General features: G+C 41.2%; 2 protein-coding genes across 2 annotated transcripts in view; both read right to left on the reverse strand.

Annotated features, from left to right (window-relative positions):
- Positions 1 to 313: 313 nt before the first annotated feature.
- On the reverse strand, positions 314 to 15112 carry galnt12 (UDP-N-acetyl-alpha-D-galactosamine:polypeptide N-acetylgalactosaminyltransferase 12). The gene is made up of 10 exons (XM_054606233.1): positions 14572 to 15112; positions 14079 to 14248; positions 12129 to 12318; positions 11711 to 11896; positions 8356 to 8473; positions 7673 to 7849; positions 4958 to 5089; positions 4625 to 4738; positions 3430 to 3585; positions 314 to 2754 (listed from the first exon to the last, which is right to left on the reverse strand). Exons 1-10 carry the CDS (start codon positions 14922 to 14924, stop codon positions 2617 to 2619), a joined length of 1734 nt encoding a protein of 577 aa, XP_054462208.1. The 5' UTR covers positions 14925 to 15112; the 3' UTR covers positions 314 to 2616.
- A 3299-nt stretch (positions 15113 to 18411) lies between these two features.
- poc1bl (POC1 centriolar protein homolog B (Chlamydomonas), like) overlaps positions 18412 to 26502 on the reverse strand; it is a 16904-nt gene continuing 8813 nt past the window's right edge. The window contains exons 7-11 of the mRNA XM_054605909.1: positions 24769 to 24945; positions 22398 to 22529; positions 21658 to 21768; positions 20275 to 20427; positions 18412 to 20147 (exon numbers count right to left, since the gene is read on the reverse strand). Coding sequence (XP_054461884.1) covers positions 20016 to 20147; positions 20275 to 20427; positions 21658 to 21768; positions 22398 to 22529; positions 24769 to 24945 — 705 coding nt within the window. The 3' untranslated portion in view covers positions 18412 to 20015. The remainder of the gene's footprint in view (positions 20148 to 20274; positions 20428 to 21657; positions 21769 to 22397; positions 22530 to 24768; positions 24946 to 26502) is intronic.

Consider the following 26502-nt stretch of genomic DNA (forward strand, 5'->3'; position numbering starts at 1 on the left):
ACACAATCTGATTGAGATGGAAAAGCTGTCACTTCCTTAGTGTTCTATACAAAAAGCACTGTATTAAAAGAGCAATTTCACCTGTGCCTGTTGAATCTTATCTCTCATGGTTGACGTTCATTGAAGCAGCTTTTCTAAGTCTTAACTCGTAGCAGGGAAACTCCATGACAGTCTGCTGGACTGCCGGGGGCTATGAACACCTGAATAACAACCTGTTCCCAAACTTTTCTAGGGCATGTGGTGAACAACATCAAGCTTTATCACCTAAAACATTCAACCAATCCCGAGACAGCTGCCCCTCCCCCCTCCCCTCCCTCTAGGAGCACACGATAATCTTCCTGCTGGTCATTTGGTCCGTTCCACATCAGCAAGCTTTGTCTGCGCAATCATGTACCACTTATAGAGCCAGCAAAAAAACCTTTATGGATTACCGGGAACTTTAACCCCACAAATGATGTCCATGTTCCAATACGCTTGGAACTTCGTTTGTGACTTCATCCTACACAGTGCAATTACAAATAGATCTTCAGAGCGCTAAGTAAAGCACATCTTGCGCTGTCCCTTTGGGCTTCTACTATGTGAGCGTATATGCACAGACGTTATCATTTTCCTGCACATTACTGTACATTCTTTACTGTACATTCATTATATTTGGCAGATGAAGGGATTCTGATTCTACTTAAGTCTTGGCTATTAGTCTTTTCCATCTCCCATTTATCTTATTGTGAGTATACATTCTGGATCAATAGCAAAAAAAATCTATTTCAGTACAATTGTCCCCTAGCTAAGCTCCTTTTGAGACCAATGGGCCAACAGCCTGTGAAGGTTAATGGTTAGGAAGAGGTCACAAATTGCTTCATTCAGTCTCCTCGCATTATTTGCCCCTGCTGCCAAAAAGTGTACTCTTGATGACTTCCATTCATAAATCGAACCTCAAGCACATAAGTAACAAGTGCTCAACTGAGAAGGATGTGGTCGGCGCAAGTCCAGAACATAAGTCCTCCGCTGCACACCTCTGACAGTGAGAGGGAGAGCTGGTGGTAAAGAATTGGGAGAGGACCAATAAATCAATCAGGACGCCATCTGGCATCCCGAGCACTCTGGAGACACAAACAACCGTCTACTCCTCCGCTGTGGTTCCCCCGGTCCCACTGCACAGCCTGAGGGGCAGCCAACACCACCACAGCAACAGAGAGATCTATAGTTCTGACTCAGACCGGTGGAAAAAGAGGCAATGTGCTCAAATCAGTAAATCCCACCAGAGTAATACACGTGCACTCACAGGAATACCGTCTTGGGCGTACTGTGTTGTCAGCTGGAACGCATACATATTGTAAGTGTGCTGACACTTTGTCACAGCTCTAAATACAGTCCGCTTTCTGCCTCATGGTGTGATAAAATATACATTCAGTACAAAAGCATCTTCCTGAAGGGAAATCTTAAAATAGAATTATATATTTCTTTTTTTTTACATTTAGGCACTTTCTATTGGCTGCAAGTGTACAAGAAAGTTGGAAAAGAGGATTGTATTCTTACAATTTGCACTTAATATCATAAAGTTAACACATTCTCTCTTATTTAAGACTTAATTTAAAATGTCTGCAGCTGAGCTTTGAAATAACACATTTAGTCTTATCTAAATACATCATTTTAAATAAACATAGTTGACACATAAAGTAAATTCAGAAAATATGGCTATGATTTAGTGAGTTGAAAATGTATATAATTTAAAGAGCACAGAACAGAGGCAAGTACACTATGTTGAAAAAAAATTACAACAAAACTAGCTAAATGACCCATGTCATTTTCATTTTACAAAATGTCTTCAATCAAAGCAGAACGGAATAAGACTGGAGTTTCTCCCGCTATCAGTAGTTAGGTGATTAAGCTGAAGAGGTACGAGGTACTTGCATAATGCCTGTGATCGAAGGCTTTTTCTAAGCCACTGGTATGTAAGAGTACAAAGCACTCAGAAATGCCCTGTGAAGGTTCTTAACAAAATACCTGAAGATTTGTCCCACTTTCTCTTAACAAATAGAGAACACAGTAGAAGGGAGGAACTTGCAGGGAGGAGCGTTGGCGCCCTCTACAGGAGAAGACAAGAACATTTTTAAATGCTTCACAGTGTGGCTCTGAAAATCACTGCGATGTTAGCCACTAGCCCTAAAGCATTTAGACAGATGTACAAATGTTTCAGTGTCCATCTTTCAGCAAGTGAGCTGAACTGATCTCAAATGTTGCACCAGTGCTGGAGTAAGAAAATGCAAGACAAGAAAAATGTCACCATTTTAGATTTAACTAATCCTCCTTGATTACAAAAACAATACATATTCTAGTAGGCTCCTGTCTCCCAGCAACAGTATCCAAGAAAAAAACGATTCCCATATATATATATATTCTCAAAGTTCTTCAGAAAGTACATTCCAGCATAATTTCCCATTGGTCCATTATATCCAGCTGGCACAAAAATGTGCAAATGTTGAATTTTTGGAAGAGAGCATGGAAGCTTCCCCCCTTTTGGGCTTCTTTAAGGGCAACACAAACATATCAAAATCCACCCGTACCCCTCCTCAGGATATCAGCCCTGAGGGAAAAATATATTCTAGTTTGATAACATTACATCCTCTCCTCAAAGAACCACTTTTGGTGGAGGCTGTCAGAGCAGGGCTGGAGTGAGGGGGCTGGTGTCCCGTTGTCCGTCTTGTCTACCGCCTGGACACACTTCTGACTCAGCGTGTGGTACAGGGTCCCGTCCTGAAAACAGTCAGGTGCAGAACGTCCATTAAACGGAAAAATATAAGTGATATAAGACTATATGACAATAGTTTTTGTCCTGGGTAATCGCCCAAATGGTCAAAATGTTGTTAAAAAAAGTATCTATTGGGGCTTAACAATAGATGTCTAGAGTAACAGAACAGCTGCTCAGTAGAATATAATATCTTTATCAGTTTTACATCATGTTTAATCTTCTACACTGTTAGAATGCCAACGCTAACTATTGGAACATAGATATTCTGCCCATAGTCCTTCGTGTGGTGTAACTAGACGGTGTTAAACAACTTGCTGCAGCAGTTTGTGGTGAAGGCCCAGCTTGCTAGTTCGCTGTCATTTACAGTTTAGTATCAGCCTCACTTTTGCTGATCAGCTGTGGAGAAGCTCAGCTATGTTCTTGACTTTGACTGTAACATGAATTGGATTTTGGCCCTGGAGGCGACGTCGTGATTCAATTCTCTCTGCTTCAATCCAGTTATGACACTTAAAAGATTTACATTATTATAGTATGAATTTAAAAGGTAATATTTCTGCTTATCGTACAGGCAAGTATATGTATGTTGCCAAAAGCCTACTTAATACTTTGATATTTTTCAGAAAAAAACATAACAGACACATCTGCTTCTTCTTTGGTTAGATCTGGATTGACCTCCTTACCTCTCTGAGGACAAACTTCTGGTCTGCAGGTAAAGGTTGTCCTCGTTTTCTACACAGCTGGAGAGTCAGGTAGGTGCTGATGTTGTCACCCTGAACGCATCCCGCAGGTACCCTTGTGTTGTAGCGGATCTCACCGTCCGTGGAGTACTCAAAGAACTGCGGGAGGACGAAACAGCTCTAAATGTTTTCATGCAAATTGTCCAAAAAACATTATTAACTATTCATTTATTTAATGAAAGCTTTGAATCTCTCTAGAGATAGAAATGTCTTTGGTGATGAAGAGTAAAGGAGTAAAGGAAAGATCATGATTTAAGCATGTGACTCAAGTGTACATTTTTAATTTCCAATCAACTGAACAGAAACACAACTTGCATTTAGTGTTTGCATTTTAATATTAAATATTAAAAAATCTAAATAGCTAATAATAGTCACTGTCAGAGAATCGGTGCACATGTATGTAAGCATCTATATGTGTGACTGTTTATGAGAAAAAGACATGCAGCAAGATGCCAAATGCACACAATGGACTGGCGCGCGCCCACACCCACACCCACACACACACACACCCACACACACACACACACACCCCACATTATCTGGTGTGTGCGCAGACTATGAATGAAAGTGTGAAGGGATTCTGTAACATGCAGAGCACTCCGATAAGACAGACAGCTCGAGTACTGCTGAGCCCACTTCCTACAGAGGAGACATCAGTGTGTGTCCACAGAGGGCTGCTGCAATAACAATGGTACATTTCAGAGTGCTTCCTGGACTACCATCAACCACAGAGGGAGAGGGTGTTAGGAAAAGCACTTAACAAGGCCAACATATCATTGTTCAGCCTGGAATAGGCAAACTAGCCCACTATTCCCAGATTTGTACGTCTGCTGTGAAATAAGATGACTGTATTACTTTGAGAGTCCAGCAGCTATTGATACTAATGATTACTTAGGTAAATAAAAATAAAATAAATGACGTTTTTTGTTTTTTTTAACCTAGAAATTGTTATGTGTTTAAGTGGAAAACGTCAGCAACTAGACGTGAAAAACAAATCCATAGTTATTAAGTAAAACTGACACTATGCTAAAATGAAGATATTTTAATGCCCATTACGTTAAAACAGACAGAAGTGACTTTTCACAAGACATCAAGAAACATTTTATGGCTATTGGGTTGAAAGACTGAAGCCCGTTACCTGGTTCTGACCCATGCCGTGACACGAGTACAGGATGACCCTTTGGCCCACAATTGCGTTTTCATCTGTAGGGTTGTAGTCAAAGCAGTAGTTGGTCCTGCCCCTGTTCTTCAGCTATAATGAGCAAAAAGTCAGATGGTCAAGTCAATAAATCTTTTCAGACACTGGTAAAATACAGAATACAGAAGCTCATACGTCAGCAACACGAAATCCAATGGCGAAGTTAATCTTACAACACATTTATCATTTAAAAAAATCAGTCAAACTGGTGAGAATGGGAAAATTCATACTGTAATTAAAACCTGGAAATCAGTGACTCAGATGTGTTCTCACCATTCCAAACATGCCGGGCTTGTCCTCTGGGACGGGAATATCAGGGTAAACATTATCCAGATACCACCTGAAGCTCTTACAGCCCAGCTTCTCTCTGAGCTTCTTTCGCTCCGTCACGTCTCCAAAGGCCTCCTAGAAACAAAGACCACAAAGGACAGTTCCACCGTATTATATCAGCTCCATCGTTCTGCCTTAATGACCTGATATTCTGAACTATAGTAGGTAAGTAGTAGTATCAATCAGTGGCCTCTCACATTCACATAAAGGCATTAAGAGTGTACGCTGTTGATGCAGTCAGTGTCAGAGAGCTGCAGGGTCAGAGGCACAGATAGCATAGTTCTGTGCGGAATGGTATACAATAGCACCATCTATAGTTGTGCCACAACTCTACACAATTAAATACCCAATAACAAACAGAAAACCACTCCTTCATCCGGGTCAAACAAGGATCTCCCTGAAAGTTGACATTTCACCCCGGAACGGGTGTGGTGGTTGTGCAGGACGTAGCAGTGCATGTTTCAACAAACTCCGTTTCCATCTAATCCCGCTTGTAAGAATGCAGTAAATAAAATAAAAAAATCATGCATCTATTGATGCAAGAAACTACTTTGGTATCAGAATACTGAGTAGATTTTGGTGTAATTTAGTCCATCTAAATGTCAATATATTTAGCACTATTTCATTGGACATAGTTAATTTGAGAATTTATCAACATTCTTGTAAAAGTCATTTGAAAATCTGCAGGGTTTTTGCAGCCTTGCCAGCAGTATATGGATAGAAAATTCTAACTATCTTTGTAAATGGATCATCACAAAAAATATAAAATCACCTCTGTTTGAAGTTACAATTAAGCACGAGGTCTCCTGTAAGGCACCGCCTCTGGGTGAAATAACAAGAGCAAGAGAATCAAAGTGTATCCGTGTGTGCATGTCAGTTAATACAAATCGTGTGTGCTTATGCAAATGCGTAAGCACACACAGTTATGCAGCTACACCCACACACCGCAGTGATCACACTGGTGATTTACAATGCAGGGAGGAATACAGTCTCCTCCTCCCTGCAGCGGGGAGCACCGCAGGATGATGGATGTTGGTGGTTTGCCCAAACATGGCTTTAATTGGCACTTCATCAATGTATTAGCTCAAGAGACAGATTCCCAAAGGAGAGAGTCTGTTGTTACTGTCATGGGAAGGACCAGTGAGGACCCTCAGAGAACACAACAAAGGGGCTGGTGCGGGCCAATGTGAGAGTGTTTAGCAGTCCGATGACAATCCAGTATATGGATCAGTGAGGGGTCACTGAAGAAACTTAAGTATCAACTACAGGCACATCTGATTTACACACAAGGTCAATTAGGGGAGAGAAAAATGACAGTAGGGAGACAACAGATACATGATTACAGATTCACTCTTTTTGTCTGGGGTCATCCTTGAAAACACCGCTGCATTTTGAATCTCGTTTATTTAGATTTCAAATATGCGTATTACTTATTAACCAAGAGTTTTAAACAGAACTCACACAGACTGACAGGTGACTCATTAACAGTTTCAGTGACCTGCACTCCTGCAAGCCCAATATACCTTTTTTTTTTCCCTGGGGAGAGGACGATAATGTTATCGCCAACCAGACTGACTCGAAACACAAAAATAAGACATCAATATATGCTGAGACTGACTCAAGTTATCTAGATTGTGGGCTTGGAATCAACCTATTTATTTGCTACTAGACCTAAAGTACTAATTTACACAAATAAACATCTTGCAACAACTCTAGTAAAGGAAGTCCATTGATCCTGAAGGTGTGTGTGTGCGGTGTCTTCTAGCTCCAAGAGATTGAGTAGGAATATGCAGAGAATATCTTGAGAAATGACTGTTCAAATTTACAACAGGGATTCATTATTTCTTTATGGGTTCGACAAAATCAGCACCCGGATATCTTAAATTCATAGAACTACTGCAAATGCTGGAGAAACATCAGCCAAAATGAGAGAAAATGAAGAGTGCGATGAGCCCGTCAGATGCTAGAAAATCTAACAGCATCATGAGAATGGAACCTCCATTAATGAAACATATTTCATCGTATGAATGAGCATGTTTCCACCTCTTGGGAGCAGCAGGGTTGGTTGGTAGTCTTCTGTGTATTGGGTTTGCCGAGCCGCAGTGAGGTTGGCAAGGCTACCCCTCTAGGGGAGATGAGTGCCACCTGATCTGTGTTTAGAGAGCGTCTCCTCTTAACTACACTGCCACACACACACAGCAAAGCAGGGTCCAATGGGTTAGCGCTGCTCTCAGCCTGTCAAGGACAGGTGGGTGACACCCGCTGGCACGGGGTGACACGGAAAAGTGGTAATCACACACCGGAACGCCCCGACACCCCTGTCACCTTGGGTGTCTGCCGCTCATGTATCCCAAGTGTCACTTAATCAGGGGAGCTTTTACACCACAGCGGGGGTGCAATGTGTGTTAGGGTGGGTGCGTGTGTGTTGAAGTTTGTGTAGACATGTACATTTGTGCAGGTGCGGGACTGCGAGTGTGTACATCCAGTGATTACTCAATCTAACAGTTTTGTGATGAGTGCAGCTGTAAAAAAAAAAAAAAAAAAAAAAAGTGTCTTCCCCAATATTCAGTCATTAATATGCTGCGATGCTTGCTTAAAAAATCTGTTGTATTTGATTCCATTAGCACATACACATGCACGCCATCTGTGCAGACTCACCAGTCGTGCATGGGGGTTCCGATGGTAGTAGATCTCTTTGTATTCATCCATCCAGACCTCAGCGGCTCTCACGCTGTTTGCCAGGGCTTTGATCCGCGAGTAAGGGGCCTTTTTAGGGAACACATGACCCACATGGGAGCATGGGTGGATCTCCAGGCTGCCTCCACACTGCCAAATCTAAGAGACATCAACAACAACACCACCACCACCACCACCACCAACACGCCAAGGATTTGGTTAGCCTCAGTCATGATTCAATCTCTCAGCACAAAGCACAGCCTTGTCGGGGAGGAACTTGGAGACAGAAAGGCGGTTTTGTTGTTGAAGGGAAATATTTTTGGTTCCTTCCCCTTCGGGAAATTGCAGTTATAGAAGAACTAAGATGTTGAAATTCTGAGTATTAGAATATTTGGCCTGTTTTCACTGGTGGTTAAGTTCACCACCAGTGAACAATTCTTGCAGGATGTTATTTCACAGAGACATGAGTAGTTGTCACATGATGGAGTTCTTGGGAAATGTAAACCAGATCTGGAAGTCTTAATTAATGCTGTGTGTTGTGGTGCTAAATTATGCATTTATCATGTCAATATGGAGATGGTATATGAATTGTGCCTATTTTGCATTACGTTTTACACATGCAGAATACATGTACATGTGACATACATACACATCAAATGTCTTACCCTGAAGGAGAATTCCAGGTTCTCTCCTCCCCACACCTCCATCCCGGTGTCGTACGTCCCCAGGTAATGGAAGTAGTTCTTGTCCACAGCAAACAGACCACCCGCCATAGTAGGAGACCTGTAGAGAAAAAAACACATCAGACCAGGAAGCAGAAGCAGAGTCGCAGCCTTTCACACTTCTCTGCGCTTCCTTTGGAGCAGTTACCCACCCAGTTACCCACCCAGTTAAGTTACCCTATAGAGACTGTGTCTGCCCCACGGCCACTTCAATTATTTAAAGTCAACAGAAGAGGAGTTATACAAAATAACTTAATAAAAGTTAAGGCAACCGATGCAACAGTGCATCAAAACAGGACAATTAAATGTGGACTCTTAAATATTAGATCTCTGTCATCTAAGGGTGTACTTGTAAATGATTTAATATCAGATAATCATATTGATTTATTTTGTCTTACTGAAACCTGGCTGTGTCATGAAGAGTACGTTAGCCTTAATGAATCAACTCCTCCAAGTTATATTAATACTCATATTCCTCGAGGCACAGGCCGAGGAGGTGGAGTAGCAGCTATCTTTGACTCAAGCCTATTAATAAACCCTAAACCTAAATTAAACTTGTTCTTAGTCTTTCAAACCCGAGCGGGAAAGCATTAAAGTCAATTTTATTTGTTATAGTGTATCGTGCACCAGGTGCGTATTCTGAATTCCTATCTGAATTCTCAGAGTTTTTATCTAGTTTAGTCCTTAAGACAGATAAAGTTATTATTGTAGGGGATTTTAATATTCATGTGGATGTGTATAATGATAGCCTTAGTACTGCTTTTAGTTCATTATTAGATTCTATTGGCTTCTGTCAGTGTGTACATAAACCGACTCACTGTTTTAATCATAGCACAGAGACGGCACTGGTGAAAATTACCAATGACCTTCTAATAGCTTCAGACAAAGGACTTGTCTCTGCACTTGTATTGCTAGACCTTAGTGCTGCATTTGATACCATTGATCACCAAATCCTATTACAGAGATTGGAGCATCTAATAGGCATTAAAGGAACCGCACTTAGCTGGTTTAAGTGGTATTTATCAGACCGATCTCAGTTTGTATATGTAAACAATGAAAGCTCGATGAAAACCAGGGTTAGTCACGGAGTTCCACAGGGGTCTGTTCTTGGACCTATTTTATTTACCTTATATATGCTTCCCTTGGGGAATATTATCAGAAAACACTCAGTAAACTTTCATTGTTATGCAGATGATACCCAGTTATATCTATCAATTAAGCCAGACGAAACTAACCAGTTCTCTAAACTTCAAGCATGTCGGACATAAAAACCTGGATGACCTGTAACTTCTTAATGTTAAACTCTGAAAAAAACAGAAGTTATCCTACTAGGCCCAGATCACCTTCAAAATCAATTATCTAACGATATAGTTTCTCTAGATGGCATTGCTCTAGCATCCAGCACTACCGTTAAGAACCTTGGAGTTATCTTTGATCAGGATCTGTCTTTTAACTCTTATATAAAACAGATCTCAAGGACAGCTTTTTTTCATTTACGTAACATTGCGAAAATCAAAGCGATGCAGAAAAACTAGTTCATGCATTTGTTACCTCTAGACTAGATTACTGTAACCCCTTATTATCAGGCTGCTCTAATAGGTCTCTTAGATCTTTACAGTTGATCCAGAATGCTGCAGCACGTGTTCTAACAAAAACTAAGAAAAGAGATCATATTACTCCAGTATTAGCTTCTCTGCACTGGCTCCCTGTTAAATCAAGAATAGAATTTAAAATTATTTTACTTACCTACAAAGCTCTAACTGGCCAGGCACCGTCTTATCTTAAGGAACTTATAGTTCCATATTACCCAACTAGAAAGCTGCGCTCAATCAATGCAGGGTTACTTGTGGTTCCTAGAGTATATAAAAGTAGGATGGGAGCCAGAGCCTTCAGTTATCAGGCTCCTCTTCTGTGGAACCAGGTTCCAGTTTCAGTCCGGGGGGCAGACACACTCACCACTTTCAAGAGCAGGCTTAAGACCTTCCTTTTTGATAGCGCTTATAGTTAGGGCTGGTTCAGGTTCGCCTTGGTCCAGCCCCTAGATGTGCTGCTATATGCCTAGACAGCCGGGGGACTACCTAGGATATGCTGAGCTCCTCTCTCCTCTTCTCTCCCTCCATCTTTATGTATTAATCTCCTATTTATGCACATTACTGATTTTGCTTCTTCCCGGAGTTCTTGTGCTTTCTCGCCTCGCAGGTTCCCAGGAATCGGGGTTATATTTGGACTGTCATCGTGCCACCTACTGAGGCCCTGCTGACACCCATTACTACTACCGCTATCATTATTAGTCACATTACTATTATTATTGCCTGTACTATTACGCTTATTGACTTGCTTGTACCCTGGAGTCTTTGTGCTTTCTCGCTTCGCAGGCTTCTATAAATCGTGGCTGTACCTAGACCGTGGTCGTGCATCCTGCTACGGCCCTGCTGACACCGACTGCTACCACCATTATTATTACTAGTCACATTACTATTACTATTACCTGTACCATTAAGCATTTTAGCTTTACTTCCACCCTGAAGCCCTTTTGCTTTCTCGCTCTGCAGGTTTCCATGAATCGTTGTGGTACCTGGACCATAGTTGTGCCTCCTGCTGTGAGCCGACTGACACCCACTGCTACTTCGATTATTATTATTAATCACATTACTATCCCTATTTTCATAACTATAATTCTACTGTAATAATTGCTGCTGTTATTATAAGTAGTCTTATTATATGAATCATTTATGTCATATACATTGAATGTGTTGTATCTCTGTTATGCTGTTCATTCTGTACACATGACATCTATTGCACTCTGTCCATCCTGGGAGAAGGATCCCTCCTCTGTCGTTCTCCCAGAGGTTTCTTCCTTTTTTCTCCCTGTTAAAGGGTTTTTTTTAGGGGAGTTTTTCCTGTGCCGATGTGAGGGAAGGACAGAGGATGTGAGGGTGTAAGGACAGAGGATGTGAGGATGTGAGGACAGAGGATGTGAGGGTGTAAGGACAGAGGATGTGAGGGAAGGACAGAGGATGTGAGGGAAGGACAGAGGATGCCGCATGTGCACAGATTGTAAAGCCCTCTGAGGCAAATTTGTAATTTGTGATTCTGGGCTATACAAAATAAACTGAAACTGAAACGATTATTTCCCTGCATCTTATGAATTATGAGTCATCTGGATGAGACAAGTGATATACCAGCTTTGGTACCACAGTAGGGGGTTCAAGTATTAATGTAGAGCCTATTGTGTAGAGTTATCCTTTAAAAGTGTTCACATGTGATTGTTTTCTCTCAACAGTTCCCACAAACACACCTGATGACATCGATGGGCGAGTGACGGCGTTTCTGTTCATAATCCGGGACAACGTGCCAGGTAAAGACCAACCGCCAATCAAACCCCCCGATCTGGGGTTCACCGGAGTTCCCTAAATACTGGAAGGTGTTCCAGTCGATCACATCAATAACAGGACACACCACGGCCGACGGCTCCTCCTTGATCCTGGAGAAGACATGAGAGAAAAAGCTGTTGACGGGGAGAAGCAGTGCGTCTTGATCATCTCAAATGTCTGTGTTGACTGTTGTGCACGGTGTCAGATACATGACATCACTCCTTCAGCTGGCTGGAAGAGATTTAGAGATTCCTCTCTGCGGCACTTCAGTTGTGCTAAAAGACAATCTTACAAACCACAAGGCCACACTTTGACAAAAAGTGCTGCTGAGGGTGATCTTACCTTTGGAGCAGGGGCTCCAACCAGCCTTCATGACACTCGCAGTGACAGTCCAGGAAGGTCAGCACATCGCCCGTGGTTATAGACGCCCCGAGCAAACGGGCCCGCACCAGCCCCTCCCTCTTGGTGGCCCGGATCAGACGCACCTTCCTCAAGCCTGCGATGTACTTCTCCAGTGGCTCCTTCAGATGAGCTTCAGGAAATTAAATGAAATACAAAAAAAAAAAACATAAATCTGATGAATGTGTCATTTTTTATGTGTGTGTGCGCGTGTTTGATGCCATGTTTGTATTGAGAGCAGTTGTGTTTTTTTAAGATCACTTGAAACATTAAAGTGATTAAAAGGGAACAGGGACAACAAGCACATCACAAATATTACAATCTGCTGCCAGCTTGTGAGAGCAGCTGGTAAAGCTGATTAAGAAAGAAAGGCAAATAGTGTTTGAGTTTTTCTTGAAATGTAATGTATTGGCTTCTATTCTTCAAATATTGAGTTATATTTTTAAAGTAAGTACAGACTTGCCAGAAAGCTTTAAAATGTTTCTTAGTTGTAATTATGAAGTGAATTTTCACATAACTAGACAAATCAATGACCTTTACCTACCAATGTATAAGCTGTCAAACTATTTTGCAATCACCTATAGCAGCCTAACTTAAGGACTTGTGACAATATGGTGTGATTAGCCATGTAAAAGGTACGCATATTAATTGATACTTTATTCAAAGATATTTTTTCTTTCTAAGGTGACTTTTTTTGAAAGTTTTTTTTGTTGAGTTTCTATTAACTTTTTCTCTGACCTTTCCTTTCATAAAAATGTTTGTTTGATACACACGCACACGCACTCCCTATATGCTGTAATGATGATTCAGAGAGTTTGCATGTTGATTCATGGGATTGGATAAAAACACATCTGTACTCTCACAAATCTCTAAAAAAAAAAAAATCCACTAAACTTTAACTGTGAATAGCGTTCGGTCTCTACACCTCCTCGTCAAGTGATGCAATCTCAAACAGGAACTGCTCATGGGCAGAGGGAGAGGTAGGCATTGCTTCACTTATATGGTCTTGAGCCAAAGAGTTTAAGAACCACTCCCTCTAAGAGTCTCAGCTCCGAACTTTCGTCTGGTACACAAGACAAGTTTTAGACAATTCCTCTTTATGTCATTGGCATCCAGCCACAGAACACTCTGTGCTGTTATTTATTACTATTATATCATTTTTCAAGATGTTTCTGTATCTTTATATGGACGATAACAAATTGCTCAAACATGTGACATTGATATCTGTGTTCATGCATCTGGATGCATAAAAAATGTCCCGTTATCTACTGTTCCCCACCTGTAACCAACTCTGCTCCCAGCAGACCACATGACCACATGACAATAATAACATGACAACAATAAAAACCTGTGCAATACATTACACATTACACTGTGCAATAATAGTTAAAAAAGTTAAAAATAGTTAAAATAGTTGTTTTTTTCTCTGTCTGTAAATATAATATTTCAGTTATTGTTGTTTTTTCTACTGTTTTTTTTTTTTTATTATTGCTTATTTATAATACTTGTTTGATTTTATTTTTATTTTATTTTTTTATCTTGTCTTCTTCTACTATGTCTCTTGTGTGCACTTTACTCTACGCTGTTGTAAGCCTGCAAATTTCCCCGCTGCGGGACTAATAAAGGATTATCTTATCTTATCTTAACTCCCTTCTTACATCTCTGTTTGACTTCCCTTATTGCCACCGTCAGTCTGTCCTCCACCCTTCTAACCGTTTGACAGACCGGTGATGCCACTTGTCTGTCTGCCTCCTTTGTGTGTCCTTCTGACGACCTTTCTGACCTCTGTGACTGTCAATCAGCCCGCCTCCCTGCCCACAGCCCCCCGTCCGTCCGTCTGTCTGTCTCAGTCTCCCTCCATCTGTCTGTCTGTCTGTCTGTCTGTGCCCGTACCTCTATCGCTGTAGTCGTCCACCAGCACCACCTCTCTCAGCAGGATGTCGGGCGACGTCTCCAGCACACTGTGGACCGTCCTCAACAGGGTGGACCAGGCCTCGTTGTAGAAGGCGATGACCACAGAGGTGGTGGGCAGGGACCGGTAGTCGTACTTCAGCTCTTTGCAGCTGCAATGCAAGGAGAATTTACAACATCAGAGGGCAGATTGAAAGGGGAGGAGGTGAAACCAAGACTGCACACTGACAACCCTGATAACACACAGTGGCGTGGAGCTTAAACCTGGTCGCCAAAGCAAATACTCATAATCAAAGAGCACAAAAGAACACTTTCAGATATGAAAAGCAGCAGTGTCTCCCCATCAGCAAGCACTAAAATAAGGCAGTTAAGGAACAGGATATTAGCTTTACTTGATATTCACATTGTAAAACCTCCCCTTGAACTTTAGTGTTTCTTCTGTATAATAATTGACAGCACTCAACTAGTCACTCACAGTGGGTTCCATCTCTCTGGCAGCCGACGATGCAACGAGAGTTTATCACTGATATAAGTGTTGATCTGATGTTTCTCGATGCTCTCCTCCTCTTTTCTTTTCTCCTCGACGGGCAGGTTCAGTTTGACGGCTCTCCCCATTTCCCCCAGAGAGCTCAGGTCCAGGGGGGGCTTCTCGTAGACCGGCTTCTTCAGGTCTTCATGGTCCTCCTCCGGCTCTCCGGGGGCCTCCCGTCGAGCCGTCCCGCTCCCGTCCCCTGAGTTCTGCCTGAAAAAGATCAGATATCCCACTAAAGTGACACCAAAGAGGCAAACAAGTAATTTGGGTCGAGTCCTTCTTCCGCAGAGGGCCATGGTGTCGCGTTTCCTTCCCTCTGAGGAGCAGTGACTGCTTCAGTAACTGTGACCCTTTTCCTCCCGTTTAGCCACGCCTCGTCAAGTTTAGTCCGCATTTGACTGATTTAAGTTAAGTTCAGGTCCCATACGGTGTTAGAAATGTCCAAAAAAAAGTTACTTGTTGAGCGGAACTGTGAAGTTTCTGTGCAGACGGGCGTAGTAGAAGGACACGCCTCCGGGACTGTGTTTAACGGTGTGCTGGAGCAGTGTGATTCATAGGATTAACTCATAAACTCGGGTTTAACCCACTAACTAACTCTAGCCCTGGATTAGGGCTGGCTGTCTATCGCTACCTAACACGTGGGCACATCCAGGTGAAATCAAAGACCCCCGTCCACTCTTTGGCTCGGTTCCCATTGAGGAAATTCAATTTAAAAGACATATTTCAACTCGTCCTAAACATTGCAATGAATGTCCCAAAACTCAGCCTTTTAATATTGCCAAACTGTCGCTAAAGAGGCAGAAGTTTAGCTCAGTTACTTGAACTTGAATGACGGTGAATCATTGTCAAGTAAGCGGAGCTATCAAACTACATTTCCGGTTCAGGATCATCAAAGTAAAATGCTGCACGGCAAGCAAAATGTGGCAATTGTGGGGGTTTTTTTTTTTTGTTTGGTGGAATATTATATTGTATATTTCTGTTGGTTTTTATGGTGAATTTGAATTGAAAAATGAAGGTATGTTTTCTGGTCCTTGGATTGCAACGCACTTTTATTTTGGAAGCAGAACAGTAAAACCGGAAGTCCAATATATATAAGCTTCTGTAACTTGATAAAGTTGAAGTTTAGAGCCAGTGTAAAGGCAGGTAAACTGTTTACGTGCCCGGAGGGTATCAATACCTGAGATGTATTTAATCACGACAGACACTTTGAGTTTAAGTTCTGATGAGTGTTTTCTCAACTATAAGAAACACAGAGTTGGTGTATTGAACTTTTCCGGGTTCCCTAACATGTATTAAACCTATGTGACTCATTTAAACCGGTGTTTACTGTACAATCTGGTACAGTCCTTAACATGTATCAGTGATCTCTTACTAATAACACAACCCCAGCCTCCAGATAAGACACATATGTACAGTACCAGTCAAAAGTTTGGACACACCTTCTCATTCAATGTTTTTTCTTTATTTTTTTCCACATTGTAGATTAATATTGAAGACATCCAAACTATGAAGGGACACATATGGAATTATGTGGTAAACAAACAAATGCTCAACAAACCAGAATATGTTTTATATTTTAGCTTCTTCAAAGTAGTTGAATGAGAAGGTGTGTCCACACTTTTGACTGGTACTATATATATATATATTTTATATATTTTTTATTTTTATTATTTATTTATATATATATATATATATATATATATAGTACCAGTCAAAAGTTTGGACACACCTTCTCATTCAATGTTTTTTCTTTATTTTTATTTTTTTCTACATTGTAGATTAATATTGAAGACATCCAAACTATGAAGGAACACATATGGAATTATGTGGTAAACAAACAAATGCTCAACAAACCAGAATATGTTTTATATTTTAGATTCAAAGTAGTTGAATGAGAAGGTGTGTCCAAACTTTTGACTGGTACTGTATAAACCCCCAAAGCTCTATACCACTCTGAATACCCTTCACTGACCCTGGGAGAAGCCATTACCCACACCTGGAAATCATTTCTCTTGTTGCTCCTATTTATTATGCAGCCAGTTGTCACTCATACGAAACCGATATGAAAACTCTCGACACCAAAGATGAAATTTGACACAAAATGTATGGTTAAGCAAATTAATATTGTAAATAATTAAGGCGATCGTTCAAGGTGAGGAGGTAATTTGAGTGGCATACTGTTTGATCGAGTAGTCATATTGTGAAAACTACAAAGAGACACAGGAAGGCAGCAAGTCAGCCGGAATGTTGTAATATATCACGGTATACTGGGCTTGTCGTGTCTGTCAGAGACACAATATTAGTGTCAATGCATGAGAGCATTTTCATTTAGGACCGGATGATGGATAACATTTTCCATGCAACAGATATTTGGTGCAAACATATTAACTCTCAAATGAAACAATGGTGAACTGCAAATGCACCTTAGGGTGAGGTATGATCCTCTCTGTTGTAACCCCCTCAATACATTTAGCCCTCAAGACTTAAGGTCTGAAATACCACAGTATTACAAATGATGACGTTTATTTCCATAATTCTGACCTCTAATAAAAGCATTTAAAGAGACATTTCATGAATATTAAACTTGAAAGTCATCCAACAGGCATTTAGAACAATTTCCTGGACCAACCTTGATCAAGGAGAGCTTTTAATTGAACCAAGGCTTTCATTAACTTTTCTCTGACACAAGTAGTCTGTCACACCTCATCTTGGTTGTGTGTTGATGATTTTCTTTGAATGTGAGCTTCACTCCATCAGCAAAATAAGGGTTTCCCACTCAAAGACTGACAGTTGCCTTTGAGAAGAGGAAGGGACGCCACAAATGCAGTGTATCTGGAGCAAAAACCGCACAACAAATTTGTCAAATGACTAAATCTCTCCTTAAAGGGAAATAAACAAGTCACACTCAAACAGAATTGGAGCCAAAAGTACCTCTAGGCTGTTATTAAGCAATCAAAGGCGTCGATAGATGTGAATGACATGAGGTAGGACAGTGTCAATCACTTTTCTGTTGCGCTGCTGTAATATTTGAATAGAGGCCAGTACTCAATCAGACAGATTCTGTGTTGGAGGAAGAGGAACCACGTGAAGGAGATGGAGAGGATTAACTTAATGCAGCAGGTGACACGAGGACAGCTGCAGCAGCATCACGAGGATACAGTACTCAGCGTTTACCATACTATTTATAGCATGAATACAGATCTGTGCAGTGCCTTTCTGTGCATCTGCAACCAAATATAAAAACATTCGATCCTTTAAATAACCAATGGCAGAATATACAAACCGTATGTTTAATGCAAAGCACATTGTGGCTTACAGTGATTCACCATTCTCTTAACCAATAGACAGAAAACAATGTGGACAATATACAACTAAAATATGAATGTAATCTTACACCTTTTAGTCTCACTGGTTTCCACCATCACCAAACTAAACTCCCATCCTGACCTTGACTATGGGCTCTTTAGTAGTCGGTGTTATTTGCTTTCCTACCAGTAGGTGGTGCCAAATGACTGGGAAACTGAAATCCCTGTCTGAGTGGAATGAGCACTTTGATGCTGTGGCAGATATTCAGTAAATGCCAGTCTTTAGTAAATTAATCCGTTTTTTGTTGCCGTTCAATATTTCCAACACAATGAAAATGTTTAGTTAATTAACCTGCTGCTGTTTAGGTTTTCTATTTTGCTGAATTGCATTTGCACCCGCAAACAAGATAAAAAATGTTGCTGTCACATTACTGAGCTGAGATGGAAACAAAGAAACTGACATTGTGAATCTGTGGTTAGTTTTTTTTTATTCTCTCATTCATCCCAACAGCTTGTATCATCATTGAAACATCCATCCCATTTCAGTCACCCCCCCCTTCTTCATATCAAATAATCATCATCATCATCACCGTCCCTTTTGCATTATCAGTAGTTTCAAAGGTGCTTTTACGACAGCCCCACTTTGGTCCCTTAAACCAAACATTATTTACAAAAGGTAACACAACACAGGCGTCATTGTACATGTTTACCCACTGTATCCATTGACAAGTATGAATATCTCATTCATTTCAAAGGACCACAGACGCCAAACATTTCTCAGAGATAAGCAGTCTCCGGTAAATTCAGCTGCTATTCAACAAACATTTCAACAACAGTTACAGAGCACCTGTTGGTCATTGAATCCCCAGTAGAAAAACCAACACGTTCTCAGTGGGAAAAAAACAAAACAGGAGTGTTTTATGGATGCTGCTTCAAGTACGGTTTACACACAGGAGTCTTAACAAAACAGTCTGGCACTGCCAAGTTGAACGATTATATTAAACAGCCTCTCCCTTTAAGGGTTTTTGTGTTTAAATAAAGTCAAGTGCATCAAGCCAGTGTCGTTTTAGTTTTTTAAGCATTTAAAAAAAACATTTTAAATACATTTGACATCCGCTGGCACATTTCATCTCGGCACATACCGGTTTCTTTAAGAGTGACAACCTTTCAAGGCACAGTGGCAGAAGAGTTTAGTGGGTATTCTTAATTTTACACAACAGGGAAGAAGAGATTACAACATTCCTGTCAACTCTCTAAGCCCTCTGAGGGCAAATTGCACTTAGTACGAATGCTTAATGAATGCTTCAAGTCTTGTTCGGGCAGCATTCTACCATGAAACTGGCTCCACAGACACGAGAGAGAATTGAGAAGCAGTCTAGTATGACTGCAGCGCTCTCTGCTCCCGCTTTTCCCCTCACATGATGAAGCATGTCAGGAAGTAGCTGGCTTGTGGCAAAATGCTTACATTCCTGGAACGTCTCCTTTGAGCGGCCCGTCTTTAAAACTGGTTATTTTTTTGACAACTTCACAAATACATGATTATTTTACAATAATAATTAATCTTAATTGCACATCAAGGTAACATTTTATAGTGCAGCGTGATTTTGTCGCTTTTTTTCTTTTTTTACCTTTCTAGAAAATGCTTCAATCTCCTTGAAAGGCACTTCTTCAAGTGCTGGACAGTCAAATCAGTTTCACTGCTTTCAAGTCGTTGCATTAGGAGACAATGGTGACGCTTCAGATGTGAGCTTGAGTCCATTTTGGTTTGCAGAGGCACTTGGATGAAGTAACATGAAAGTAAAAGTCTCAAGTTCAGCCGGTCTCCTTAGGAAGACTAAATAAACCTCACTTTGCAATTCTCATTCATTCTGCCACGATCTGCACCAATTCAGTCATTCAAACGTGTACAAAAGCTCTGAATTGGGCAATTCATTGGCTTAAAGTTTCTCCACCTTCTATTTGCCTGCCATTCCCAGCTGGAAGACATCCTCTGTGGTAATTGCACTATGGTGAACGAAGGTCACTTGAGGTTCCCTGCTACTTTCTTACCACCTCCTCCTCCTCCTCCTCCTCCTCCTCCTCCTACCACTCGAACTTCCACTGCTGGTTGTTGTCTCCTGGGATGCACCGCCTCACCTGGGCGTCCGTGCGGCCCTCTGGTGTGCGGTAGGCTGTCACACACATGTCGGAGTAAGGGTGGTAGATGGTCCCGTCCTGACAGGTTTCAAGGAGAACGTTTAGATTAGAGGATAGATAAGATTGTGTGTGAAGTTCAGTCTTGAGGACTAATGGATCCTTGTGTGTGTGTGCGTTTGTGTGTGTGAGAGTGTGAACCCCCTACCGCTTTGAAGTCCCAGACGATACTGGGAGGTGGGACGTCTCCATCAGTAGGGCAGTTCCTCATACTGATGGCGATCTGTCCCTCAGCTACTTCGGCACAAAGCTCTGTCACCGAGTTGAAACGGATCTCCTTTTGAGTTGTGTATTCAAAGTACTGGCGCAGAAGAAAGACTTGGTTATGTGGTTATTTGCTCTACAAATACAGCATTCATGTGTGTGTGTGAATATGTATCTTTGCCATGAAAAGGAAAGTACTTTGGAAAGAAACCCAACTGCAAAACAGCAGTGACTGACAGTGAAGCACAGCTCCTCCTCCCGTCCTATTGTTTTGTTACACAGCCTCTTTCTACTTTAATCTCTCTTTTTTTTTTTTTGGTATTAAGAAAGCCTTTCACTTGCACAATAGTGCAGTCTGGCATGTTTTTTTCCTACTAGGATTACCGGATGCTTTCCTCCTATGCTGCCGTGGGATCAGGTCCTCACTAAGCCACCGTTGCATGGCGTGTCTGCGTGTGTTTCAAGCCGTCTCATCAGTAGAGACGGGGCCTTGGCCCTCTCAATCAACCAGACGTGAACACAAACCCGACTCTCTCCTCTCCAGTGTCAATCCAACATCCTGGCCCATCGGGACAAAAGATGCAACACTCCCCGGGCTACCCGTTAAACGGAGGGTCAGGTAATCAATCTTCCCCGTCCTTCTCTTTACATCTCATACATCTTTCAGGTGCGACAGGGCCCATAATGGTAGTTCCTAATAAAAGACTTGTGTCTGGCTTTAAACTTATTTACTCAGGCTGTGCCATTGATTCTGCCGACGAGGCTCATGTATCTTTTAAATGGAACGTGGTTCTGATGTGGGCCAGGGAAAGAGGAGCAGGAGGGAGACGGTGAAGGGCCTTCAAGGCTTTTGTTTCAGCGAGGAGCAATCCAAACATTGATTTTCAGTCACACATGGTGCTTTTTTTGTGACTGGGGACACCTGATGCGTCCCAGCAGCGGGGCAATCAGAGATATCAAGACACCAACATTAAATATACATTCTCACAGACAGATAATCTGCTGGTTGCCAAACCATCCATCACTGGAGTTGGCAGGCATTCAGTTTAAAAGTACCTGTGATTCAATTGCCCAATATTGGGCTCTTTGTGGGTACAATTCCATACTCTTTCCCTTCATTTAACTCAAGTCATGGTGGACGAACCAGCAGAGAACTATTCTCTGGTGTGAATCAACTGTGGCAGCTCATTTTAAGGGTTAAAAGGGAGAGTGTTGACATTTCAAGACACATCTCCCACAGGGCCATGAGATTGTGACAAGAGAGAATAAGTTGCATGAGCGAGAGAAAGAAAGACAAAGTGTACGAAGTGTGAAACGCCTAATGTACCTGGTTGCCTCCCTGGCCGTGGCAGCCAAACAGAGAAAGGTGGGCACCGGTGGGATTGTGCTCTGGGGAGTTGTAGTCCAGACACTCCGAGTTTATTCCTGAGCTTCGCACCTGGCGGGAGGAGAACAACACATAGCAATTCAAGTTAAAATGCTGTGCTCTATTGATGTGAGCAGTTTCTCTAGTTGGTTGTATTTCTTCACAGGCAGGTCAGACTTTAAGGTCACATGCAGAACCGCACCACCGAAGCAGCTAGAATTAGTCCTCTGATTAAATGATCCTAATTATCACTGCAAGAACACACCTATTAACCAATCAATATGAACAGACCCATTGTACTTTACTAAATTCAGGACTTGTATGGACGCCAATAGCACTCGGTGCTATTGGCGTCCATACAAATGTTTGATATAATACCATTCCAGAAGTGCTCTGGTTACATTTTTGAATGGACAATGGGATACTCCACCAGGTGGATGGACTTTTGTGCTTTTGAGGCCAGTCCAAATTCATTTCAAAGCCTTTCGTCTGAGTCCAGCCTTCTCACTTTCAACAGGATTTCCCCGTGGCCTGCCCCAATCTAACACTCACAATAAATGGAACTAAGAAAGCAAGCTACAACTTCAATTCCATTTCTTTTTGACTTCAGTAACTAGGCTGATCTTAGAGAGAATGAAACTCTGATGCTGCACTTTGATTGTAACGGGACACATAATTAAATACTGTTGGCAGACACTCACAGCCCCGTGCCAGCCCTCCTTGTCCTCAGGAACATGTAGTTCCGGGTAGATATTCTTCAGATACCAGTCAAAGCTGTTGCATTTCAGCCTCTCCCTCAGCACCAGCCGCTCTGAGATATCCCCATAGGTCTCCTGGAAAGCAAGCACACAATGAATAGGTCATCTTTCACTGGCATGAGGGGATGCCAAAGGTTATCTAGAACACAGACAACGTCACTTGAATTTATACCCTTTGAATTTGATTTGATTCATTATAATACACACTGTGCATTTGTGGCACACGTGGCATTTTTCTGATGTAGTTGAAGCCGCTCCAGCTAAACAGTCACACCAGAAAAGTAAATATTCACATCCTGGGTATGTCATCTACACCAGGACATCAACTAGCAATTTCAGACAGGTGTGTTTGCCAAGTAAGGGAGCGTTCACAAACCTTACATCTTTCCGCTCCCTGAGGATGGAATGTAAGTCACTTACTTTTAATTTCAAGATCAGATATGAAATGAGATCACTGCTGTGATAAACAAGGGAGGAATTCAGTTTCTCAGACAAACAAATAAATAAGATTTGAATCATTTGTGAGAAGTTGTTCTACAATAAATCTCCAAATCCAGGAAACATATATTCATAAAATATTTTGTTATTGTGAAAACAAGCAGGTATAGTAACTAAAAAACGTAATCTAATAATAAATCTAGAGGACACAGTGGCATTCATTTGTCTGAAAATGATTAAAAGAATCTGAATATAAAATCAATATAAGTCACAAAAAGTGCTTAATGAATAGTATTACTGCAAATCTATATAATCGTCTGTGGCTCTGCAGTCTGTTAAGATACTAATATACTTGTAGCTGGAGATCTGGTCTGGCAGTGATGTGTTCAATCTGCCCCTGATCAGGTAATGTATGGTTAATAAATGGTTTGATCAAAGATCCCAAACATTAATAATGTACTTTTTTTTCAGATAGGTGAAACCGAGATACATGAATTTTTGATGGTGCCCAATGCTCAGAACCTGAGAGGCACACGGCACGAGAACCGCATGCACACTCGTGCACGCCCTCTCAGACATACGTATGACCGAGTCAGACAGACAGCGCTTCATCAGGTTAGCAAGTCCATATCACAGTTATTTTCTGATTGCTTACTTACTTGCAGAATTTGGGTCACTGTTTCAAAACTCTACCCACAAGCCAAATAAGACCCTCAACAATCCTATTTTCAAAATGTACTTTTTGCAACAAAATGCACACATGCATCATCTGAATACCTCTTTCAAAGCAGCAAAACTCTAATGCACTGCTGTCTTTAGTACTTTGTATACCTTTCACTACACAATACTCACATTTCAATGAACACAAAAATAGATCGATAAAAGATAAGAAAAGTAGAATTACAGTACAGTAATCAATACAGTATGTTACTGTAAACTCACTGAAAGAAAAATAATTACAGTAAAACTACATTGCAAGGGTAAACTGCAGGTCCTTCCTTCTGGCTGCTGTCAGGTTGCACAACCAGCTCTGCTCCCAGTAGACCACATGACACTAAAAACCTGTGCCATACAAATACACTGTGCAATAATAGTTATTATAGTTATTCTGTCTGTATATATAATATTTCAGTTATTGTGGATTCTTTACTGTTTTTTAGTGCTTATTTATAATACTTGTTTTTTTATCTATTTTTTTTTTTTTTTTACTATGTCTCTTGTTTTGCACTATCCTCTATGCTGCTGTAAATCCTGTAAATTTCCCCACTGCGGCACTAATAAAGGATTTTCTTATCTTATCTTAACATAAAAATAGTACTGTAATATCATCCCTGGTCCCTTTCTTCTCATCCTAGTCCCCCTCTTCTCTCTCTTCCTCTACCTAAATTGGGCATTGCCATTTTCAGATATGTTTTGCATTTTGAATAGGAGTTTTTTTCCAAATGATTGCTCGAGATTTAAATCTCAAAACGTGTTTGTCTAATGTAAGAAATAGTGTGTTGCGAAGTGCAAAGCAGAAAACGTCTTCGTACCTCTGGAGCATTTGTTTAAGTCATTTTTACAATAGTTAAGGTTTGGATGTTTTGTCTAAGCATTCACTTTCAGTGGGTAAGCAATTGCAACAAAAAAAAACTGTAACAAGGTGCTGCTAGGTGTAGCATGGCATCACAAAACAAGACAGAGCAAGACAGAGCTCAAACAAGACAGAGCTCAAACAAGACAGAGCTCAAACAAGACAGAGCTCAGCGCCTCCACAATCTATGTGTCCGAATGTGATTCAGAGAGTATTGCTAGGGCAGCTTTTTGCATTCCTCACAGCAGCATCACAGCACAGACTGTTTATAAACTTTGTTCCTTTAATTCGTAACTGTCCTACCCTTTTGGCTGGAGGATTCCTGTTGTAGAAGTGTTGTTTATAAGAGTCCATCCAAACCTCTGCAGCTCGTACGGTATTCTGGAGGAAGTTGGGCCGTGCATAAGGGGCCTTTTTGGGGAACACATGGCCCACATGAGAGCAGGGGAGAATCTCCAGACTGCCTCCGCACTGCCACACCTGAGGGGGTTAAACACATGGCATGCAATAATAAGATCATTGTTTTTATTTCCTTTAACATCATATCCTTCATGGAAAACAAATCTTATATTATGTGGTTAAATAATCAAACGCTTCTATTCAGCTAATATTTATATATCCACTACAAGATCAAATATCAATAAAAAGAGAATAATGGAAGCCAGGAACTGTTATAGATACCAGCATATACTGTACGCATTGTTCATTTTTCCACATGGGCTCTTACAATAAAGTACAGATAGAGAATCAGCAGTTACACAGATCATTAACCAAGTAGTATATTGCCTTTTGTACACCGTGTGTGATATGAACAGATATGACACTGACAACTACTGAACTTTGGCACCTAAAGTTACCGCTGGTGTTTATTACTTTGTCTTTTTTTACAAAGTACCTGCCAATAAACTAGCAGGTACTTTGTAAATAGGTAGGAGGACATTCTTGACACGAGTCATTTGCCATAGGTCTGCTTGATGGGTGTCGATTGTTGTGACTGATGCAATGCTAGAAATCCCGTGTTCTTGATTCAGGAGGCTGCGTTTGAAAACAGCTGGGATTTAAGCTAGAAATTTGCATTGTATAATTGCTTGATCTTCAACCATAGAAAAAGAAAAAGGAACAAAACCAACACCTTTAAAGTTTGAAAGCTTGTTAATAAGGAATTTCTTAACACTTGAAGCTATGAGTTATGTTCCAATCGAACAAAGCAACATCATTATCATATATCCATATCCAAAAAGCCCTTACGTGACAGTCCCTTCCATCTTAATTCACTGGGCGTTTTACCCCGCACCTTGTTTTGTTTTTTTAGCACTCAGGATTGAGAACCAATTCACTAAACATAAATTATGTATGGGGCAAAAAGAAGTCCCAGCGAAGAGGCATTTTTATTTCCACATGCATAACACATCACTCAGGGGAACAGCCCATTCGTCTTCACACCGAAACCGCATACACACTATAAATCAAGCACAAACAATTTACATTACACACACACACACACACACACACACACACACACACACACACACACACACACACACACACACACACACACACACACACACACACACACACACACACACACACACACACACACACACACACACACACACACACAATTCCCGGCCAATTTGATTGACGCAAACAAGTGAAATGTGACACCAACGTCACAACAAGGTGTCAGCCAATATCAGGGTGCAGTTTCAGATGGCTGACTGCGATCTGACACTGACATGTGTCGCTCTCGCTCCGACTACCCGCCGACTGTCAGCTGTTAGATGGATGAATCAAAGGATCAGGGGCATTACCCTATGAATAAAAGAGATTCTGATTCTGAAATGCCAATCAACCTCATTGATGTTTGTTTCTGCTCTTTGTCACAGTAACAAACAAGATGCGTCAACCGATGTTCTGTCTGTGAGTAAGAGATTTTGGTAACAGAGCAAGCTAGGTTAGTCACTGTTTCCACACATTTTTTGAAGCCGTACTCCGGTCTCAAATTGCAGAGTGGCACCACAACGGTGAAGTAGTGAC

This window comes from Anoplopoma fimbria, chromosome 10, assembly GCF_027596085.1.
Source record: "Anoplopoma fimbria isolate UVic2021 breed Golden Eagle Sablefish chromosome 10, Afim_UVic_2022, whole genome shotgun sequence".
Classification (NCBI taxonomy): domain Eukaryota; kingdom Metazoa; phylum Chordata; class Actinopteri; order Perciformes; family Anoplopomatidae; genus Anoplopoma; species Anoplopoma fimbria.